We start from the raw sequence: 21,607 nt of genomic DNA on the forward strand, positions 1-21,607 counted from the left end.
AAAAATTGCTTGATCAAAATCAGAGCAGTTCGAAGGCGTCATAAAATTATAGCAGTTCTTCGAAAACCTTCATAAAATCTTTTAAATCAAGACGAGTCCTCTAAAATAATTCCGTTAAAATTCTGTACCTCTCTCTTCATTGAATAATATCATTTTCATAATAATATTCAATTATTATAACTTTGATTGAGTTGAATTTGAAAACCTCACCGTTGTGTTCAATTTACACCGTGATTTAAATTAACTAATCACCTTGAACGTGGCCAGTTTACAAATTAGCAAATCTATCAAACTGTCTGCGCACCCATTTTATCATATCAACAGCCACCCACAGCCCGAATCATCAAGATCAACGAAACGTAAGTAGCACCATTTTATTACAGCAGATCATTTTCCCTCAATAAGAGCTTAACCTATAGAGAAAAACTCAGCGTTAATTTCAGATGAATCGTTTTTAGAAATCTTATTTCAGAACGAGCGTTAAATTATTGTGGTGAGTTGGTTCACTCGTAAGCAACAATAGTCAACACAGTCCGTCACAAAAAAAAACTGTAAAAAAAAAAAAAAAATTCTGACCATCGAAAATTCTTCAAAAATTTATTTACATCATGAAACAACAATGCGTCCTCCCTTTCCTTTCAACACCAACCGTTTTCAGAAAAGACAAATTAGTATACATACAAATAGAAAAAAAACAATCTAAATGGTGAAGTTGAGAAAAATAGAAAAATTCATTCGCTCGTGGCAATTTAAAAATTATTATAACGTTTCGAGGTGAAAAGAAAAAAAAAAATTTCAATCATCCTGTATATTCCTTGTAAAATCAGCTGTCGTTTGACACCATGTATATATCTATGTGCCTATATGTATACCTACATATGTATATAACGTAGTTATGCGACAGGGTGGTTGGCAGGTGTTGAACGGTGGTCACCGATTCTCCTTCTACCTCCTCCTCGTTTTGGTATGCATGTATGCATGGAATATGCTCCCTCTCTCTCTCTCCCTCCCTCTCCATCTCTTCGTCTTTTCATCCCCCTCTATATATCCAGGGATGCCAACGAATCTTCCCCTTCGGTTCCCCCAAATCCACCCGGCAAACACGTTGGACGTGAATTCCCATCCGCAAGTTTAGGGCTGCACCACATCGGCATCGATATGCTGCGAATTTCCTCCCCTTCCCTCTCCGCTCTTACCCCCAAAATCGACACCTGGACAACCCCGCGTGCCGATCGTATACTGCACTGACCGCCGGACAAATCCGCCTACTGCACCCACCACCGGGCGAAACTCCGATTCCAGGGACCCTTTAACACCCCGAAATCCGACCGCGAATCTCCCATGCGATTCAGCCCAGGGCTTGAGCATTGGCCGAGTTCAACCCCTGGCGAATTATAGGGGGGGAAGGGGGGAAGGGTGAAAACAGGAGTCACGATATATTTCGATGGGGAATAAATATGTCTAAACATAAACATTGGGGTCGTCGTTGTTTTGGATTTTATCGAAATTCGAACGGAACGCTGTCCAAATTGGTTCCAAATAACTGAAAGGAATCTCCTGAAAAGCGTGCAATTTTTCAATGTCAATTTTCACAATCCTTCAGTGAGGGTTTTACGGTTAAAAGAGAGTTCTGTGCTTTGAAGCGGATTTTTATTTATTTGTTTCGAACCAATCTGGTAGGTGGCCAAGTCAAAATTCAATAAAACGTTCAAAATAAAAATCACCCTAAAACATATTAGCGGCTAAAACAGCACGACGGACAGGAACCAAAATGAAATTTAAAACAAAAAAAATGTAACAAGATAAAATTACACCGAGAGGAATTTTAAATTGCTGTCACATGACAGTCCTTAACTATTTACATTTTTTTACTATAACCGAAGAACATAGTTCGCGGTACAGAATGAAATGGTATAGAGTAAAATCTAGTACCTGTTTCTATTTTTTTTCCATTATGGTGACTTTTACCATATTTTCCTAGAACTAGTGACATAATTTAATTTTGTATGGCGATTAGTAGAAAATTTAGTCTTAGAAACTTTGATCGTACAAAATAGTTACTTTCACCTCAGTGTCTAGTAATTCCAACCATATCCGAACCGTTATGTTATAACGATACACATTAACGAAAATTTTCTAGTAGTTATGACAAACGAAATTCTCCTCAGTGTGAGTATTTTTACCTAGGAATATATTGTAATACGTTATTTACGTTGAAGGTACCTAAATTCTCTTCAATTTACTTCATCTGCTCATTGATTTATTCATTTTGTTACGGCTTCTTTTCGAATTTTTTGCAATGTTTCTGAAGGTCGATATTTTTGTTGTTAAATTTGTATAGACCACGGAAATGCGTATTTAAAATGGTCTGAGAGTTTTTGATTTGGAAAAATAATGTTTTTTGTTGTTGTTTTTTTTTTTAATAGTTGGAAAGCAAAATTTGCTATGGACTTGAATTTCAATGTTACTTCTTCTTCAATTCTTGTTTTTTCAAATCTTTCGATATCTGTATTATAGTGCAGTAAAAAAGTAATACGTTGAATGAAAATAAAGAACAGAAACCCGCAAGATTTTCAATTCTTTGTATATAATGTATAGTTTCTTGCTTCGTCTTCTTCTATCTTTCTGTATATTATTAAAATATTTATTAGGTATGTCTATATATAAATTAAAACTCGAAGTAATGACACAAAGGTGAGGCTAAAAATGTATAGTAAAGTACAGAAAATGTAATTGTCATATTATAGAATCTTCGAACACGCGAAACATTTGTTTCCTTAAATTTTGAGTATGCGGAAAATTGAAACGTTATAGAAAAGAATTCCGCTGAACTCTCATTCATTAAATTCCGCCGAATCTATAGCTTTCACCTTTCCATATCTGAACCTTTTGCATGTCAACAAAAAACCTTTCAATTATTAACATTTTCGATTTTCGCACTCTTCCTTATTAAGAATGCATCTCTTCTAAATAAATAAAAAAAAATCAAACAAGATCTATCAAATTGCAGACAAGCTTTGTTAATCCTTTGATCGGACTCGAAGCCAGTTCGTAACCATTGCTGCGGCTAAAACCAGGAATCCTTTCTCTCAGCCCGTCGAGCCGCGTCGCGTCGGTTGTAACAGCGTGTTTATACTGTCCGGGATTGGGTGTATTACGAGCAACACGAGCAATTATCTTAGTTAATTAACAAATTTACAACCATGAAGTTGTTGTAGGTACCCGCGCAACCGTTGCCGCAGCCTCCCTCCGCCCCGTTTTCTCCTAACCGAGGCTAGTTCGCACCGCAATTTTCTAAAAGCACCGCAACTACGGTCTGACGGTTCAATTATTCTCCATTTCGTCTATTTCATTTATTTTACTATCCCTTTTTTCTATCCCCCTTTATTTCTATACAGAGTGAATTCTTAACGACTGCATGGTCCGTCGCCTGCTAGAATTTAATGCGCACGCGCTACGGTCCGAGACCTAACCTCAAAAGTTTTTACAGTTGTCGCTGGCAGTTGTGCTCAATACCGACGAATGTCAAACCTTTTGAGGTTAAGTTACATCGCGGCGAACTGTCGTTTAAATTTATGACGGTTGGTCATTGGTCATCCTGGCAAACAGCCAAGATTGGGAACTGAAATGGCAGTGAAACTAAAACATCATGGCTGACTATTGCGTGCAACGAAGTGTTCATCCATTTATTTACAATCAGTGCTGATTTGTTCAACTTCCACAGTATTAATATGAAATTTCATCTACCTTTTAATTTTATTTTAATGACTCCCATACTTCAATAATTTATTTATGTGTTACAACTAAAACTGGTTTTTTTCTTGGCCACCAAATGTCATGGCCAAAGTGATCAGTTCCCAATTGTAGTGCGTGCGCATTAAATTTTACAGTCATCTTTTTCAGTCACCATTCACGAATTTAAAGTCAAATTTGCAAAATTTTAATTCGACGTAGGTATTTAATATACTGAAAAAAACTAAAAACATTCGAATTTTGATGAAAATTTGTACTCCAAGGTTTCTTACGTGGCCGATCACGAATCTAAGATCAAACTTGCAAAATCCGAAATGCAAAAACCAGTATACTGGGAAAAAAAGATCTAAAAATATTCGAATTCTGGTATAAATTACCAGACGGAGGTTTTTTGAGTCACTGATAACGAATCCAAGGTCAGAATTCCAAAATTTGTAATGGTAGATCAATTACAGTGGTTCAAAATTAATAAAAAATCGTCATATTTTCAAGTAACATGGTACCTATAAGGGCTTTTAAATCGTTAATCATAAATCTGAATTTGTAGTTCGAAATTCGAATTTGATGTATACGTACATTTTATTTTTCTGCGAACTTGAAGCGTGCAGCGTGAAAACGGGAAGTTCAAGGGCTGGCTCACGGCCAGCATAAAGCCGCTTGTTTTTTCATATTTCTCGCTGAACGAGCACATTTTCAAATCTACTTATTAGCAAATATCGGCAACTCATTTCTACCGTTTCTTTTAAGGGGGTGCCCTCTGGTCGATTTAAAAATTGTCGTACATATCTTCAGATATCAAAGTCCGCGTATTTTAAACGCAAAAAGGGCTTAACAGCCCCATTCTATGCACAATTCTGAACAAACAGACTTTGATAAATTTTTACTCGATGCAGAAGTAAAGAAATAGCACGAACACTACGAATTTACCATTGCGATTTCGTAGTTATCGTGTCATTTATTTATTTTTGCATCAAGTGAAAATTTATAACATTCTTTTTGTTCAGAATTGTGTATAGAATGAGGCTGTAAAGCTCTTTTTGCATTTGAAACACGCGGACTTCGATATCTCGGGATATGTACGTGAACGTTGAAATCGACCAGGACACTCCCTTAATATCCTTTGAAGGTCTGTTTTCCTAAATATTAAATTCAGCCAATCGTCGTATGAACTAATAAAAATAATAATCATGTCATTATAGTTGTAACAACGATGCGTGCGCTGGGTTTTTGGCACGTAGGTATAACTCGCGAGACTTGGTGATTCGAGAAAAGTCGAGAAGTCAAGTGGCTCTGTATGGAAGTATAAGGCGGGTGTACCTAATATAAAGGCAGCCGACGAGGCCAGGCCGAATATAAACATGCAAATGCGTCGAACCGTGCAGCCCCGAGTTTCTCTAACTGTGCACTTTTATGCCATGAGAGCTAGAGGTGGTGCAACCTCTAATCTCCAACCGACAGGGTGGGGGTAAAAACTTGGAAGGGTCAATAATGCGAATGGCCGATATATCGAAATTTCAAATCTGTGAAAAAAAAGTCGTCAAGTTAATAAACAGCGAAAATACTAACAACGACAAAATCACATTACAAGTATTGCTGTTGAATTAACGAATAAAATAAAACCAAACAGATTTCGTTGTTCCAGTTTCAACGACGAAGAGAAAATCAAAGATCGAAAATGGTCGATAAAATTTTTAACTCATATTTAGCGATAACTTATGATAAATTAAAACACGTACGGTATACTTTTCTTTCTTTATACAAAGTGTGAAGTTTTTTTTTTTTTTTCAAATTCTTCTTTTATCAAGGATTGTTTTCATACGCGTTTCCTTGATTTCTGAAACATTGCAATTCCCAGCAATTTTTTTTCGCGATTATACGAATGTATGCATGTTTATGTTAAAAAAAAAAAAAAAAAGAAACTAGTCTCCATGACACGTGACGACGAATCACTTCCAGCTCATGCACGACCCCGTTGCATAAGGCAACGCGTATAGTATATCAATCTGCTTCCTAGCTCTGCAGTCTTTTCAGTAACTCGCAATGAATACGTAAATCTACATATAGCTGTACGTGTATGTGTGAATATGCACACATGTGTTACATATTTAAAGATAAATACGGTTCGATTCTACAGAGATGATTTCTACGGAGAAAATATTCTACAGAAATATGTTTCTACAGAATATTTTTCCACGTAAGGAAATTCGACATTGATATCAGAAATAATCCTGTATAATTTATTCTACATGAGAATTGTTCTACAGGAAAATTATTCTACAGAATATTTTTCTACAGATTGTTTATGAAACTGCACACATTCAGAGTAATCATCGAATCGTTAAAATCATAATTTAATCGCCAATTTCTTAAATTTTAATTTGACTTAATTTAATCAAATTTAATTTAAACTACTTGTGTTGAATTTACATGTGTGTTGTGTCGAACAGGTATTGTGAAACTAGAAATCTAATGATCGGAAAATTTCTGTAGATAAATATTCTGTAGAACAATTTCCCTGTAGAATAAATCATGCAGAATTATTTCTGATGCGAATATCGGAATCGTTTCTGCGGTAAAATATTTCCGTAGAAACGAGTCTACAGAAAATATTCTGTGGAACATTTTCCCTGTAGAACAGATTTCTGGAAAATCGATCCTACGGTAAAAGAGATATTTTATGAGAAAGTATAAAACAATTAAGGGGATGAAAAAAGTAAAACGAATTCCAGAAATTTGAGAAAGCTGACAAAAAAGAAGAATAATTGAAAAGTTGAAAAAGAAAAAAATATGCAGGATTTATATACTCAGTGTATTTTGTTTACCCTTTCTTATGACACCGTAATACACGTAGGTACACGCATTAATTACTTTTTCACACACAATTCTTCACCATTTTCTCTTCCTCCCAAATACCAGTAAAATAATAATACTTGTACAATAATTCATGATTATAAAAAAGAAGAAAAAAAAAAAAAAAAAGGAAAAAAAAGATGCTCAGAGCTCGATCAGTTCCAATGGTGACGTAAAAACTTGTGGCATATAAGACTATAATGAGATTGATAAAGTAGAAGGAAAAATTCAATGACACGTGAGATTGTCACGCGTTTTGGACCATAAGCAGAATCGAGTAGCATAATAACGTTGCATAAACATACGACCATGTATATATATGGATGCTTGTATACTTGTACATTGCACCTGTGTGAGTATATGGGGCATTCCAAGCTAAATCGACCAGGGTCTGACCCTCGACCATTTGGATTTGGGACGCGACTTTTTATACCGTTGTGTCAGCTCTAAGCAGCACTAAAATTTTTTTCAGTTTTTTTCAAGGAAAATTTGTATTATTTATGATTTTTGAAAACCAACGTGTCTTCGGTTGCAATCTTGCAATTCAAGAATCTGAAAAAATTCTCGATAACTTTGTGTCAGGTATAAAAATTTTTAAGCCTGTACCCAGAGTGGACGAGCATTTGCTTCTACATCTTTTTGAGCTTTTGGAGAAAAAAAAAAATTTAAGAGAATATTAGAATAGAAAAATTAGCTATAGTCAGTCGATTGTAAATTACTACTCAGACGTATTTCAATACATGGCGCAAGATATTTAAGAATTTTTTTGCAATTTTCCGAAACCATTTTCATTTATGTATTGTTTTCAATTGTTTGTCCTTAAGTAATTGAAAAAAGAATTGAAGCGAACGCTGGATCCAGACTTAAGAATTTCGATATCTCAAACAAGACATTTGAGAATTTTTTTCCCATTTCCAAACCACGTCCAAAAAACATATTGATTTCAAAAGATCATTTCAAATGAAACAAATTGACTCAAGAAAATTGTGAAAAAAAAAAAAAAATTCCCGTCCTTTTTAGATTTGGAACAACAATATAAAAAAATCACAGGCTTAAATCCAAGAGGTCGAGAATCGAACGCTGGTCGCCGATTTGACGTAGAATGCCCGCTACACATATAAGCAGGAAAGACATAACGTTGAACGCATAATAAGTTACGACCGATCCGGCGATCGGGCAGGGGTAGGGGGTTAAAAAGGCGGGAGAGCAGTAGTTTTCCGCAACCTTCCGTCTAGGTATTTTTTACGATGTAGTCAGGAAGGCAGGGTGGCAGGATACCGGCATTCGCATGGCAGGGAGTCTGGCTTGGGTGAACCGAAACTGACTGCGGAGCTGATATATATATATTATATATATATATATATATATATATATATATATATAATATATATATATATACATACATAGAGCGGGCGGCCGGCCGGCCGACACAACTTCTGCTTTTTAAGGTTACGAGGTACGTATAGTAGGTACGTCGGTAGGTAGGTAGGTAGGTACGTACACGTATATTGCACATACACGCCGCATATCATGTATAATCCGCGCCGGTGGAGGAGAACGAGTGCAGGCGGGCAGGCGGCACCAGCCGTTACACCCCCTAACTCAAAATTCACCCCCGACCATCCGCTGCCCTCCTTCTTGCCGAAGGAACGCGTTTCGCGCCTGACGAGGCAGGATACCCCCCCCCCCCCCCCCCCCACTCCACCATTCCACCCGCCATCGCTACTCCTTCAAACCACCCTGGTTTTAATAAACCAAGGGAGAAAAATGAGGGAGCGTCAGAGACGAAGGGACGATCGGGGAAGATGGTGAAAATATGTCTGTACGCACATGTGCATATATATTATATGTATATTTCTATGTATAGAAAAGTATTTGTATGTAGAAAGAAACGACGAGTTTGAAAAGGAAAAAGTATAAAGAAGAAGAAGAAGATAGAAACAAAGAGAAGAAAATCCTGAGGGATAGAGAGAGAGAGAGAGAGAGAGAGAGAGAGAGAGAGAGAGAGAAACATTTGTACATGGCGGAGATTAAAAAATTTTCCGGTATATATGCCCGTACATATAGGTATGTATAATATACGAGTGGGACGATGTGGCGGAGGATCGTAAGTTTAAATTAAGAAAATTAAGAAATTTTCGGTGGAAAAATGTTTCCCCTCTGGACCCCTCTTCTTTTCACTTTTTCCTCACGCGGCACAATGTAATAAACGCGAATGGTAATGTAATAGTACTTTGTGTATACACGTGGACACGTGTATATCCTACCTACCCTTCCCTGGGTTGAAAAAAATTCTTTCTTTTAATTTCTGTCGTTGCTATGCTTATTATTTTTTAATTTTATTTTCATTTTATTTTTTAATGAAATTTTTTTTTTGTTCCCCTGTTCTACTAACATACCTGATATTCCGTCGTAGGTCCACCATTCTTCCCAGCTGGCTTGGGACTCTGAAATCAGATAAATATATGATTATCATTAATGAATGTTACGTAAAATTAAAAAAATTCTAATTATTGCATTCAGAAAATTTGTCCATTATAGTCATCTATGTACCATTGCTTTATATTTCGAATAATAGTATAGATATTACGGTTTGCTGTAATCACAATAATCTGTTTAACACTTTAAGGGTTACTCAAGACTGATCAAAATTTTGTCACGATATGAATTTTTTTTTTTTTCTCTTAGATACTGTACAACGACGAATATCATGGTAATACTGATATATTGAAGGAACTGAGAAACTGAAAAAAAAAAAATCGTTTGACTTTGAGTCTAGCTATTGAATAATTTACTTGGCTTGAGTCAGAAAATTCCCTTTCAGTCCGATAGATTTTTGTTTCGAACTGGGATTTTTTTTTTTTTTTTTTTTTAATCACAATGACATATTAAAATTATAAAAAAATCTTTTTCCTGGTTGTATTTGTGTGATTTTTTTTTTGTACACCGTTTCGATAGTTGAGAAGAAGAAAAAAGAAAATCTGCAACCGACAGGAGAGTATAAAATGAAAAGCGAAATTGGTGCGGAGAAAAAAGTGGATGGGAATGAAATTCGCAGTTTGAACCGATAGTAGCGTATATACCTATGAAGCAGCATGGGCGCATAATTTAAATTTTCATCTTGGCTCGAGAAGAGCAGCAGCAGCAGCCGGAGCTGCAGGAAAAAAAAGCGATTTAAGCTGAATTATCAATTTCTTTTTCACCATATACCTACGTATAAAACCGGCCGACTCGCTGGCTGCACGATAATACAATTTTACAAGAATACAGCCGAGGGAAAAATGGTTGAAACGATAAAGAAGAAGAGCCGAAATGCCGGCCGAGCGGTGGGAATCAGGAGGAAAACAGGGGGAGGAAAAGACAGGAGGGTGAGCATAATGAGAGTTAAGGCGATAAATAAACAGCTTTTAATAATTCAACTGCGATACATAATTCAGCCCTCCTATCGTCGAGGGGGTTGGTTGGAGAAAAAAAGAGGGGATGAAAAATAAAGAGTGGAGGGAGAGAGCGAGTTGCTCTCGGCCTCGCTGGCAAATTACAATATTTTTATGGCCTTCAATCTGTTACGACCATTGGCTGCCGAGAAAACGAGAAGGAGAAAACCTGCGGAAAGAAAATGAGAATGGGGACGAGAACGAGGAATAAGAAGCCGGCTTCACAGGGCCGCATTATACGAACGCACAGGGGGGCGAAAGGAGTGTGCAGAGATTGTGAGGGAGAAAGAAAGAGAGACTTTAACCTCCTGAATTTTTCTGCACTCATCCATGTTGATCGAATCATCGAGTAAATATTGTAAGGAAGCCCAAAAATTATCTTGTAAACGATTTTTGTTTTGGTTCTTCTCTGTCTTTTTTGTATATTTTATTTTATGAGGGGGGGGGGGGGGGGGGTACAGAAAGATCAATTGGTTAGTAAAAGGGTGACAGTGTCGGATTTTCAAAGACGCGAAATTCTATGTAACAAAATTTTTTAAATCTCAAAAGAAAATTCAATATGTATACAGAAGGGTGAATTTATGAAAACCAGAATGAAAAATGGTCGAAATTCTGATATGTTCTTACAATTCTGTATTTTGGTCGTTCTACGTCCTGACCTTTCGATTTAACGACTTTCCATATAACGAAAAATTGCGTATAAAGTATAATTTTACGTTTATAAAAATCGGCATTGTGACATTTTTAGTTTCTAATTTCTCGATATCTTCACCCCCACCCTTATTTTGTTACCCTGCGAAAAAGTGTTCCACAAATTTCAAGCCTGGCTGAAGAATAATAACACCGCTGCTGTGTTTTTCATGCGTGAAAGTAATGAAAAAATTGTTTTTCTTTTCTTCCTGTTTTCTTCTGCAATAATGAGGCGACGAAATTTGAGATGAAAAAAATAAAACGTTCTATAAGGGAAACGGACGTTGCAGTGCGGCCCGTCCCTGCAGCATGCGGAGAGCGGAAAGCTCTGCCCTCGTTCGCTGCATAAATTTACGTACGTTTTATGAAAATTACCGCCGTTGTACAACCGCGCAATACCTGACGTATAGAGAGAGCCGAAGAAAGAGAAAGCGGGGGGGGGGGGGGGGGTGGAGAGAGAGAGAGAGAGAGAGAGACGTATACGGTTACCAATCACGCGACTGTAGGTGAGAATTCCTGGCCAAGCACCATAGTTGGCGTGTTTTTTTTTTTTTTTATTATAAGATTTCGTGGATTTTGACATTTTCTCGAATATCTTCCAATTCTTCAAAAACCGGCAAATAAAGGTGACTGGGGCACAACGGAGTCCCCAAAAGATTCCGGCAAAAAAAATTTTTCTGACAATACTGTGATATTTATTAGCGATTTAATTGATATGTGTTGAATTGAGGTATGCGACATTCTTTTAGAACGAAAAAAAAAAAAAAAAAAAATGTTCAAAGATTTTTTTTAAAGATGCTATTTTAGATAAAAGCCGTTTGCGCTCCGGAATATGAATTTTTTTTTTTTGCCATCCATATTGATAGACAATCAATGATTTATTCAATGCAAGTAAAATTAAAAGATAAAAAGCAGAGCTATATACTGAGAAAAAAACAACAACAAAAATTGCAATATTTTTGGAAGAGCTCCGTGATGCCCCCGAAGTTTTTTTTCATCAAATTATAGAAAAATGATGATGAATTTGACAACATTTTCTTGTTCTAAAATCTTTTTTCACTGATTTAACAACGGTTCGTTTCAAGTTAGGAGAAGAAAAAATTGGTGAAAATTGTTTCATTTTTCACAGCATTTCGATTGTTTCTAAATTTTGTTTTCTCTTTTCAGAGTAATGTTAGTTATTGATTTGATGAAATGGCAAGAATGCCCGAGTCTGTCTAACGCCGTTATCTCATCTCATCAACTTGAGAAAGAGAGAGAGAGAGAGAGAGAGAGAGAGAGAAAAAAACTCCGGAAGAAATTAATATACAGGAAAAATAGTACCCTGCATAGAAATAGTAGTATAGCTATATGTGTGTGATTTAAGGGCGCAGTGGATATGGATATAGGTATTCGTTTGGAGCAGGGTTCGCGGGTAAATGGGCGAGGTGAAAGGAAACGGTTTTCCGCCCCACTCGACGCCCGTATAACACGACCCTACTCTCGACCCTCGAGTGCGGCGTACCTGCCCTAAGCACGCGTAACACGTGTGTCACACGCGTGCATCGCGGACACGGCTACACAAGCTTATTGTTAGCTGGCCGAGTGTCGTCAAGTGCTGCACAACAAGTTCCTAGCACCCTCGAAACGCTCAGTTTACACTACATTACAATATGTTCCAGATATCCATATACGTAGAAATAGAAGATTCGAAGAAACCTTAGGCAAAGGTGCTTCAAAAATCAAAAATACAAAAATCAATAATCAATATATTATACGAAAGACATGATACTGCTCGAGTAGAAAATCAAATATTTATTTTTGGGGTAATTGCATGAAAACTCGAGATAAAACGTTAGGGGGTTGCACCACCCTGAAACGGGGGTGACGGAGATTGTAAGACCTTCGAAGCAGTAGTAGAATTTAAACCGTATGGTAAAGATTTCGAAATGAAAAGAAAAAGAATGAGAGAAGATAATACAGGACTCGATGGCAGAGGTAAACTTACAGATAAGCTAATAGACGAATTGAGTGTTTATTATGGATTGGCGATAAGAAATAATTGTAATTCTTTAGAAGATACGAAGAACGCGATCTCGGCGACGTTTTATCATGAATCTTCTTGCTGAAAAACGCTTGTAAAAAACTACAAAAGAGGCCAGAAGATCAAGATTATCTCTCGAGGACCAGCACCGAGCTGAGGAAGAACCCTAACACGAAACAGGAATCGCCGATCAGCTATACAACAAGTTGAGCCACAAATTTTCAATGATTCTTACGGTTGAAGCCGCGTCAAAACTTTAAACGCATTTCTCTCGTCTCAAAATTTTTCGAATTTTTGGAAAATATAACTCAACAACAGCTATTCCGATTGATTTGAAATTTATACCATACATTTATTGTGAGACAATTATTTCAATCTCCGCCAATTAATTATCAATATTTTTAGATTTGAAAAAGACATGTAAGAAGCTGAAAATATGGTCTTAAAGTGTGTGAAGATAGAAATAAAAAATGTGCATTTGTCTTATTCTAGCCTCTCAGGGTGGTGTAACCCCTTAAGCGCCCCTGCAATTGTTATACAAAAATTTTCGTTTTAGTTAAATTTTGATTTGACGAAACGACGATAATCGTTGTCTATAACAGGGTGAAATTTTTTCAGCAACAAAGTGATAAATTTCAATTTTAAAAACATACCGCACGATGTTATTATACACCTGCGTCAGAGCCACGAGGGTTGCAGGTTTTAAATACACTTTTCGCGTGTTTTTCATTTCATCCGAATATATGTAAGAGGGGAAGAAGAGGAGGAGTTTCGACCCCTCGCGTGCGTTCCCGTAATCAGTTAATTCTTCATTGGATCGTTATAATTTAAATTTATTCTCTCGAACTATTACCACGAAGAAAATATTATTTTTCTCTTTCTCTTCTTCTTCTCATACTTTCCATTTCTTGCAATATTTCAATGACACGTTTGACGCCCAGAAAGCAATAACTCGTATCAACTTTTTCAATTCATTCTCTCAGTTCGTCTAATTCTTAACCTACTCTAGAAAATTCAAACGTATGAAACAATCGTGCTGCGTAGGGTGAAGGTACTATTTTTGGCCATCAATTGATCCACTCGTGGCCATATCCATTGCATGTATAAATAATGACCTGACCACGAATCGCATAAGAGTATTTGGTCGGCTTTGGCTGTCGTAAGAACAGACTTTTAAACAATTTAGTGGTCCAAAGTTGCACTGATACTTACTTGAAAAATGGTTCTAGTGATTGAATCAACAATCGAATAGGTTTCCAGCACCAGAAACAACTGAACCGCCATATATGGCTAGCCAAATATGGCGTACTGGCCTACACAAGCGTCATTTCTACCCTCATGATAATTTACACCTACAGAGTGTGTAAGAAAGGTTCGATTTTCTCCCGAACATATTGCATTTTCCGTCATATTGCTCCGTTTCTCTTCATTCACTTCCCCCGCGGCAATTTGCAATAGAGATTTGGCGAAAGAAGGGTGGAAGGGATTAAGAACTGCCCCCGGCCACTGCGCAGTTACACACAAAGTGGGATTTTCTGTGGATGAGAAACGTAGAGTAGAGGGAGGTGGAATCCTGCAACGACGTCGAAGTGAATAAGAGAAAATTAGAGAAGAGAGAGAGGGTGAGATTGTGAGGAACGGCGGAAGGGGGGGGGGGAGAAAACAAGGAAGAACAAGAAGAAGAAGAAGAAGAAGAAGAAGAAGTGGTTCACCGAAGTCAAATAAGACGGCGGCTCTACATGCGGGCGGAATTGTAAACCGTCCGTGGAAACTTTTCCGAGGTGGTTGGCAGCCCTGGTGGGGATGAAATGGAAGAATAAAATAGTAGAAAAGAAAAAGCGAGAGCTCGACGGTTCTTCTTTAAATTACATTTGGCCACTCGTTGGTGACCCTGCCATGTCAGAGTGACAACTCGTTTACCCAAGCCGGTGACCCTATTTTCGGTCCCCCGTTAATTTTAAACGCACGTTCCTCAAAGTATCCACACCGTCACTCCGATCTTCTTGTCCCACCGCTGTCACCGTTTTTCTGTTATGGCTAATGCAAGCCGGCTTGAAGCCTCAAAATTCGCTGCCAAACAGCCGGAAGCTGTGCTTTGATTGCCTTGTTTTTTGACATTTGACAGACGATTGATTAAAAAAAAAAAAAAAAATAATACGGATGACAAAAAACTTTCTCTAGATTCATCGACGTATGTATGTCATATAAATCGACACAAATGATCAACTACATTCGATATCGTAATTTTTGTCAACTTCTTCTTTTTCTCGATGAAACGCACTGTAAAGAGAGAATTTTTGGAAATCAAAGTCATCGTTGATTCTTTCAAACTTCGAAATGTAATTTTTTTAAAAAGTACATTTTCACGATTGAATTTGCCGAATTGTTAGAAGAGAATGAATGATCTTGCTTAGGAAAGAAGTTTTTGAATCCTTGTAAAATTTTTGCCTAGTCGAATTTCCGAGAGAAACGTTTTGTCGGTATATCAGAGAGCACGTTTTTTCCTGCTCCCCTTCTTTATCTTCTTATTCCGCGTATACCGTACTCTCTCTTTCAATCCCTTACTCTCTCACTCTCTGTCTTCGTCTTTTTCTCCCTCTCGAGGTCTCAATCATCCCCTAATTCTCTCTCCTACAGGAGGCTGCCGAGGGGTGAAAAACAAGGTAGTGCAGCGGCGGGGATTCCCGGGCGTCGAGCGAACCCTCGAGTAAAGAAGGGGAATAGGGTAAATAAAAAGCAACCACACAGGGCTGGCGATGAGAAAGGGGATGGAGAGGGGTGAAGAGGGAGAATTACGGTATGGGGGTTTGCTCGCCTCCCGAGGCAGTAATCCGAGCCACCGGCTTTATAGTTTTGTTTATTTCAAACTACTCGTTCAAGTTCCTTCTTTCGCGGCTAATTCACCCCCAAATGAAGCATCCTTTTTTGATCCCTTATCGCGTTGTTCTTTCTTTTTATGCCTGGAGATTTTATAATTCTTCTTTTTAGAAGAGCCAAAAACAACCATGAAACGTGAAAAGAGACATAACTGAGAAAATTTCTCCCTGTGAGTATATATCAAAAGCAACCAACAGGGATTAATTTGAAAAAGAGAAAAAATCATTCACAAATATCCCTTGCGATGTTATTTGCACTGGTCACAGTGAACACCAAGAAAAACCATCGATTCTATATCTAAATCAAATGAATATGAGAAAATTCGAATAACACAAGCTAGGGTGTCAAAAATTTCAAAAATAATACTGAACTGTCCCGTTTAAAATGGTTAGTTTTTGATAGTCTTGATCCGATTTTCATGTTTTTGGGCTTATTTTACTTGTTGACCGGATGCCTATGCAATATCACCCAACATTTGTAGTGACGTACTCAGACAAATCTGTTTCATTTACTCAGGACAAGAGTGTGGGTAAAAAAAAAAAAATGTCATACGATATTTGGAATTCTCTAAATCACTTTGAACATTTTCACAAATTGTCGATATTTTAAATTTGAATTATTCGAATTTGTTCACAAATAGTTTCATTTCTGTCTTGTATTAGGTGGAATAATATGATTCGTCTTCACCATCATTGGCGTAAAAGAAATTGCTGGTGATTTTTGTAAACGGTTTTTTCCATCTTCTTTTAACAACTTTTAATTCGTCCGATTCATCCCCAACCGAATCAAGATGTAAAAATTCTTATGAATATCTTTTCCTTTTCATCTGTTTCAACAATATAATTCCCCTACTTTATCCCCTCCCCTTCCACTTTCACTTTCATCCGTAAGTTCCAAGAAAAACGGGCAATTAATTTGTCAGGTCAAGGCTAATCACCCCGCTCGGAGCAATTTATCAACAGCGGCAAAAACAACGACGCAACAATAACAACAACGGCAGCAACACCCAATGACGAGGTGGTTAGATAAAATCAGCACGGTGGCCGGGCGTTTTTTTTTTCTCTTTATATTCTTACCCGGGGGTGTAAAGAACGCAGACAAGAAGGTAAGGAATGAATTTTTGAGTCGGCTCTCCAAGGCTCAATGCCTGGGATTCAGGATTCGCCAGACTCTGCAGGACTTTTAATTGGATCGCAATCTCATTTTGGCCGAGCAGACCTTTTTATCTCTCCACGGCGCGGATGCATCCTTCCATCCGTCGTAAGTCCTTAAGTCCCTTCCTTCTTTATTTCCTACCGCCTCCAAAGTCTTGGGAAGGGATTTCCTGCACGCGCCTGATCAACGAGCTAATCAAGACTCCGACTGATTACTCATTATCAACGCAAGAAATACGATTCTCCGGATCAGTCAAGAAGAAGAAGAAGAAGAAGAAAAAAAAAATCCGAGAAAGAATAAGAATTCATTTCACGGTGATAAAATTTAATCGCAAATCATTCCAACTTGTTAGTCAAACTTCTTTAAACAGAATAACAATCAATTTCCAAAAAGCAAGAATTACATCCAAAAGTGGTTAAAAATAAAAAACATTAGCTATAATTTTTGCTACAAAAAGTTAATTGTAAACTCTGCAAGCACCTGCATAAATTATTTTACATTCACGTGTGTGTTCGGAGATAAAATAAAAATAAGACTGGTGGTTGAAAAAAAAAAGTTGCAGTAAAAATCGGAATTCCTTAAATACCGGATATCCCCCTTCGTCGAAACATTATAGGTATACAAAGTTACACGCCTAGTTTATGGATACGTACATATGTATGCCTGTAAAGGGCTGGAGTATAAACCGTGTATTACACCCCCATCCGACCAAACGTGGAGTGTAAAAACGGAGTTGAGGTCAGGCTAGGAATCTTTGGAATACGCGGTTTAAAATGCAAAACCGTGAAGCAGCAGCAGCAGTGCGGAGTGGCGAGTTATTATAGAGGCTACAGCGGATAAAACCGCGGTTATTTCAGGTCGTCGCGGCACTTTTTTTTTTTTTTTTTTTTTTTTTTACTTTTTTTTCTTTTTCCTCTCTCTCTCTTTGTTTATTTTTATAATTTTGCGGTAAAACACACGTTTGGTACACGCGTATAACGACTCACTGTGGATAAAAAACGAAAGGTGGAAGAGAAAAGTGAAGCAAAAATGAAATCGGAAAAAACGGAAACCTGTTTTCCGCAGTTTTTGTTTTATTCTCGCCCCCCCCCCCCCCTACCTCCCTGACTCACCCCTCCTATTTTATGTCAAAAAAATGTTTCCTCTGTTCACTATACTCGCCTTTTTTTTTACCATCCTCTCCGGCGTATTTCGTATCTGTATGTGTTGCAACAACACAACGTTGCGCGTGTAAAATACTGGATTAAAGAAAATGTGAATTATGTATAGGTATTTTTCACACGACATGTAATGCATGGCACGGTTTTAATACGCTCGCACGAATCTTCTCTCTAACTTTTTTGTTTGTGTTTTGTACATACATTATGTGTAATAATTACACAAATTATAATTGAATATATATATATATATTGTATACATATATATTAGGGCGGTTCAGAAAAGGGCTTTATTTAGATTCCGCTCCTTGCCGAGATTATGGCACTTTTTTGCTGAAAAATAGCTCGCGCGAAATAGCTGGGCTGAGAAAATTTGTTTTTACTACTGCCTCAACGACGTCGAAATTTTTGAAAAGGCTATTTTTGTGAGTTTCAAAATTGAGATATCCTTAAATCCTTAGGTGGCTATGTTTTCTATGACGAAACAAAAGTTTTTGTAAAACCTGAGATGCGTGCGATTTTTTTCAGTACCGAAAAATCTATGTTGAACGTCGTAGAAACTGAATTTTGCAACTTTCCAATATTCAAATATTTCACTACGCCTTGACGTAAGTAAACGACTAAAGTGACGTTTATTTGTTTTTTTTAAATATCTTTACTGAAAAATGAATCATTCAAGACTTTAGGACTGTGTCCAGTATTTAATAAAGTATTCATTGGAGTAATTTTGAGATTGTTAATGGTTTCAAATACATTAATACACTTGTATATGGGGCATTCGCGTAAAGCGAAAAGTGAAAAAAATGTGAGGTTCGGAAATTCGTTCATATCCGGCGTGATTGTACTTTTTAAAAGTTACGAATGTGATCACCCATTTTATTTATTCATAGCTATGGGCTATGAGCCGAGAAAAAAAGAGCAGTGTAATATTTCAATATATCAAAGTTTAAAAAAATAAATTCTTACGAATTTCAACATAAATTTTTCTTGGCTCTTCATTCTCTTTTTTTTTCTACTCAACATTTTATTTTAACTACTAGCAGACAAAATGAAAATTCTATTCAAATAAAAACATCTTCTTTAAAGTCAAGAATATTTGTGAATGAAGACTGATATTATCTGACCTAACCTAGAACCTAACCTAACCTAACCTAACCTCCATCTATAAGAGTTTAGTCAGCGTTCTTATAAGTACGTGATCTCGTTCTGACTTTGCTGAAAATATCGTTACTTCTCCAAAACTATCAATTAAGTTGTAACAAAGTATAGCTTGAAACCTAGGAACGTATATGGAACAAACATAAAACAAACAAACAAACAAAAAAATAAACATCATTTTTATGCATTGTAAAATAAGATTTCAACATTACACATAGACCTATTGCAACATGATTTTAACAGACTATTATGCCATTGGGTGGTTGCAATACAAGGGGAAAATACTTACTGGGAGAAAATTGTTGGCAAAACTATTTCGGTATGTTTAGGAAACTATGTTACACGTAACTACGCGACGACAAGGAGAATTTAAGGAGACCGAGAAGGAGGAGCGGGAGAAACGAGGCTGCTTCGTAACCTCGGGGAGAAATAGGGGATGGTTGGTTGGCTTGTTGGATAAGCATACAGCGACGTGGTGCAGAAGGTGCCCTCCCTCCCCCCTCCTCCCCCATCCCACACCCTCACTCCTCACCCTCTCTCTACGCGATCCGTAATGAGCGGCTAATTATCAGAACCACCTGAAAACTAATTTCAATCATGCCGCATATGCAGCATCTAGAGGGCTAAATTCCCTCGATAGAATAGTTATATAACCGCTGCATGAGTCACGGTTGAATGTAACATAATTTTCGGTGTATTTTTTTTTTTTTTTTTCCCCTATAATCACTCTATCAATCTTCTCTTCCATTTTCGATATTATTTCGATTATAGTATATATACAGTATATGTGTAATTAAAAATTCAGAAGGACTTAGAAAATGAAAGGTTTGCGGTATAGAAATTTTAAAATTGGGAATATATGGTTTCTAGAATCATAAAACGTATGTATACGGTGAAAAGTCGGAATGTAAAAATGTATAGAAAATTTGGAAGATTCCGTGTTTTGTAAATATGTAAAATAAATTTCCGTGTCTTCGAAAATACGATACTTTTATCATCCTTTTATTTTCTGATCATCGTACGTTTTTGCCTTGAAGATGAACGGAGTAGAAATAAACGTATAAGGAATTTCATTCGGAATAATTCTTTCGGTCAAAGGTGCATAATAAATTAAAAAAAAAAAAGGAAAAACCTCGACTACTTTGTCCAATAATTCAAATCCATCGATTGGACAATTTCTATATAAAATTACGGAATTTCATCCATATTTCCAAGAATGTAAAAAACAACATCCGATGTTGTTTGTAACCAAGGAATCCGATTATTTTTTAACAACGTCTTCGAGTCGAGCTTGTTAAAACCTTGTTCGATTTGATGAAAATTAATTTCAACCTGATAAATTTTCATTTCGTATGACGAAAAAAAAAAAAATTTCAAGAAAAATCCGTATATGGAAAAATCTTTTTTCTCACTCAAGAACAAAAATCGAGATAAAATCCGGACAACGCTGCGAATATGAAAATCTCGAGTAAATAATGTGGGGAATTTCGAGGAGGAGAACTTTAAGGAGGGAGGAGTTTTCGGGGGCTAGAATAAGGATCCGGATCCCGGTATCCTGCAGGAGCAGCAGCGTCCAACGTCGGCCAAAAGCGTGCTGTTTGAGTATTTATGCGAGGCATCAGCATATTAAATTGCTTCGCGTTAAAACCGACTCCTCGATCCCACCCTCAGTGCATGCAGAGAAGGCTACTTCTAAAACGACGGAAAGCTTTTACACAATATTAAATTTTCGGCCCGTGCAGGAAGAGAGCCCCAAGCAACCACTGCAACCCTACCTGATACACCCTTCGACCCCCGCCCCGGCCCATTTCAGACATGCACGCCCCTGAGCCGCTCTGTAAGTTCGCGTCACCGAGGCGAAGGGCGCACGTCACAGATTACAGTTCCACGGGGATATCAGAAGATAAAAAAAAATATTAATAAACTCTGTAATCGATTGCTTTCAAATTTTCGACGTATTTTTATTAACAATTGTTGTTCGTTTGTTTTTTTTTTTTTCGTCCGCCAAATTTTTCATAAAGATGGGTAATTTTTTTTTTTTTTTTTTTTTTTTTTTTTTTTGCGAATACTTAAATAGTCAATAAATATACGCTAAATAGTTGAAAGTAAGTGATTGATCAGTTTCGTTTTTTTTCTTTTTTAAATCCCAATAAAATATAGGATACCCCTTTTAAGGTCGAATGTTTATTAAAAAATAATTTTTTCTTGCATAGTAAATTACTTATCGAAAGGAACGCTCCCAGTTTTTTTTTTGTTTTTTTCCTTTTTTGATATCTTTGTATCGATTTCACTTTACACTTAAGGGATACTTGTGAAATTCAATAATTAAAAATTTCATTTTGCTAAAGATAACTATTTTGCGTTGAAATATATAACAGTTATAGAGTATTCCAGAATTTCTTCAAGTTATTTGAATCAATATCTTCGTTTCTACGCAATGATTTTTGACACGGGGTCTCCAGCGACCCCGATACGACATCAGTGTTACGCACTGAACAAGCAGTTAAAAA

General features: G+C 36.9%; 1 protein-coding gene across 4 annotated transcripts in view; it reads right to left on the reverse strand.

Annotated features, from left to right (window-relative positions):
* Positions 1–21,607, reverse strand: part of LOC124410069 (carbonic anhydrase-related protein 10) — an 85,898-nt gene that overhangs the window by 37,087 nt on the left and 27,204 nt on the right. For all 4 annotated transcript variants that reach the window (XM_046888184.1, XM_046888185.1, XM_046888187.1 and 1 more), the window contains exon 2: positions 9,003–9,050. In XM_046888184.1, coding sequence (XP_046744140.1) covers positions 9,003–9,050 — 48 coding nt within the window. The remainder of the gene's footprint in view (positions 1–9,002; positions 9,051–21,607) is intronic.

The sequence above is a fragment of the Diprion similis genome, chromosome 8, assembly GCF_021155765.1.
Source record: "Diprion similis isolate iyDipSimi1 chromosome 8, iyDipSimi1.1, whole genome shotgun sequence".
NCBI classification, from domain to species: domain Eukaryota; kingdom Metazoa; phylum Arthropoda; class Insecta; order Hymenoptera; family Diprionidae; genus Diprion; species Diprion similis.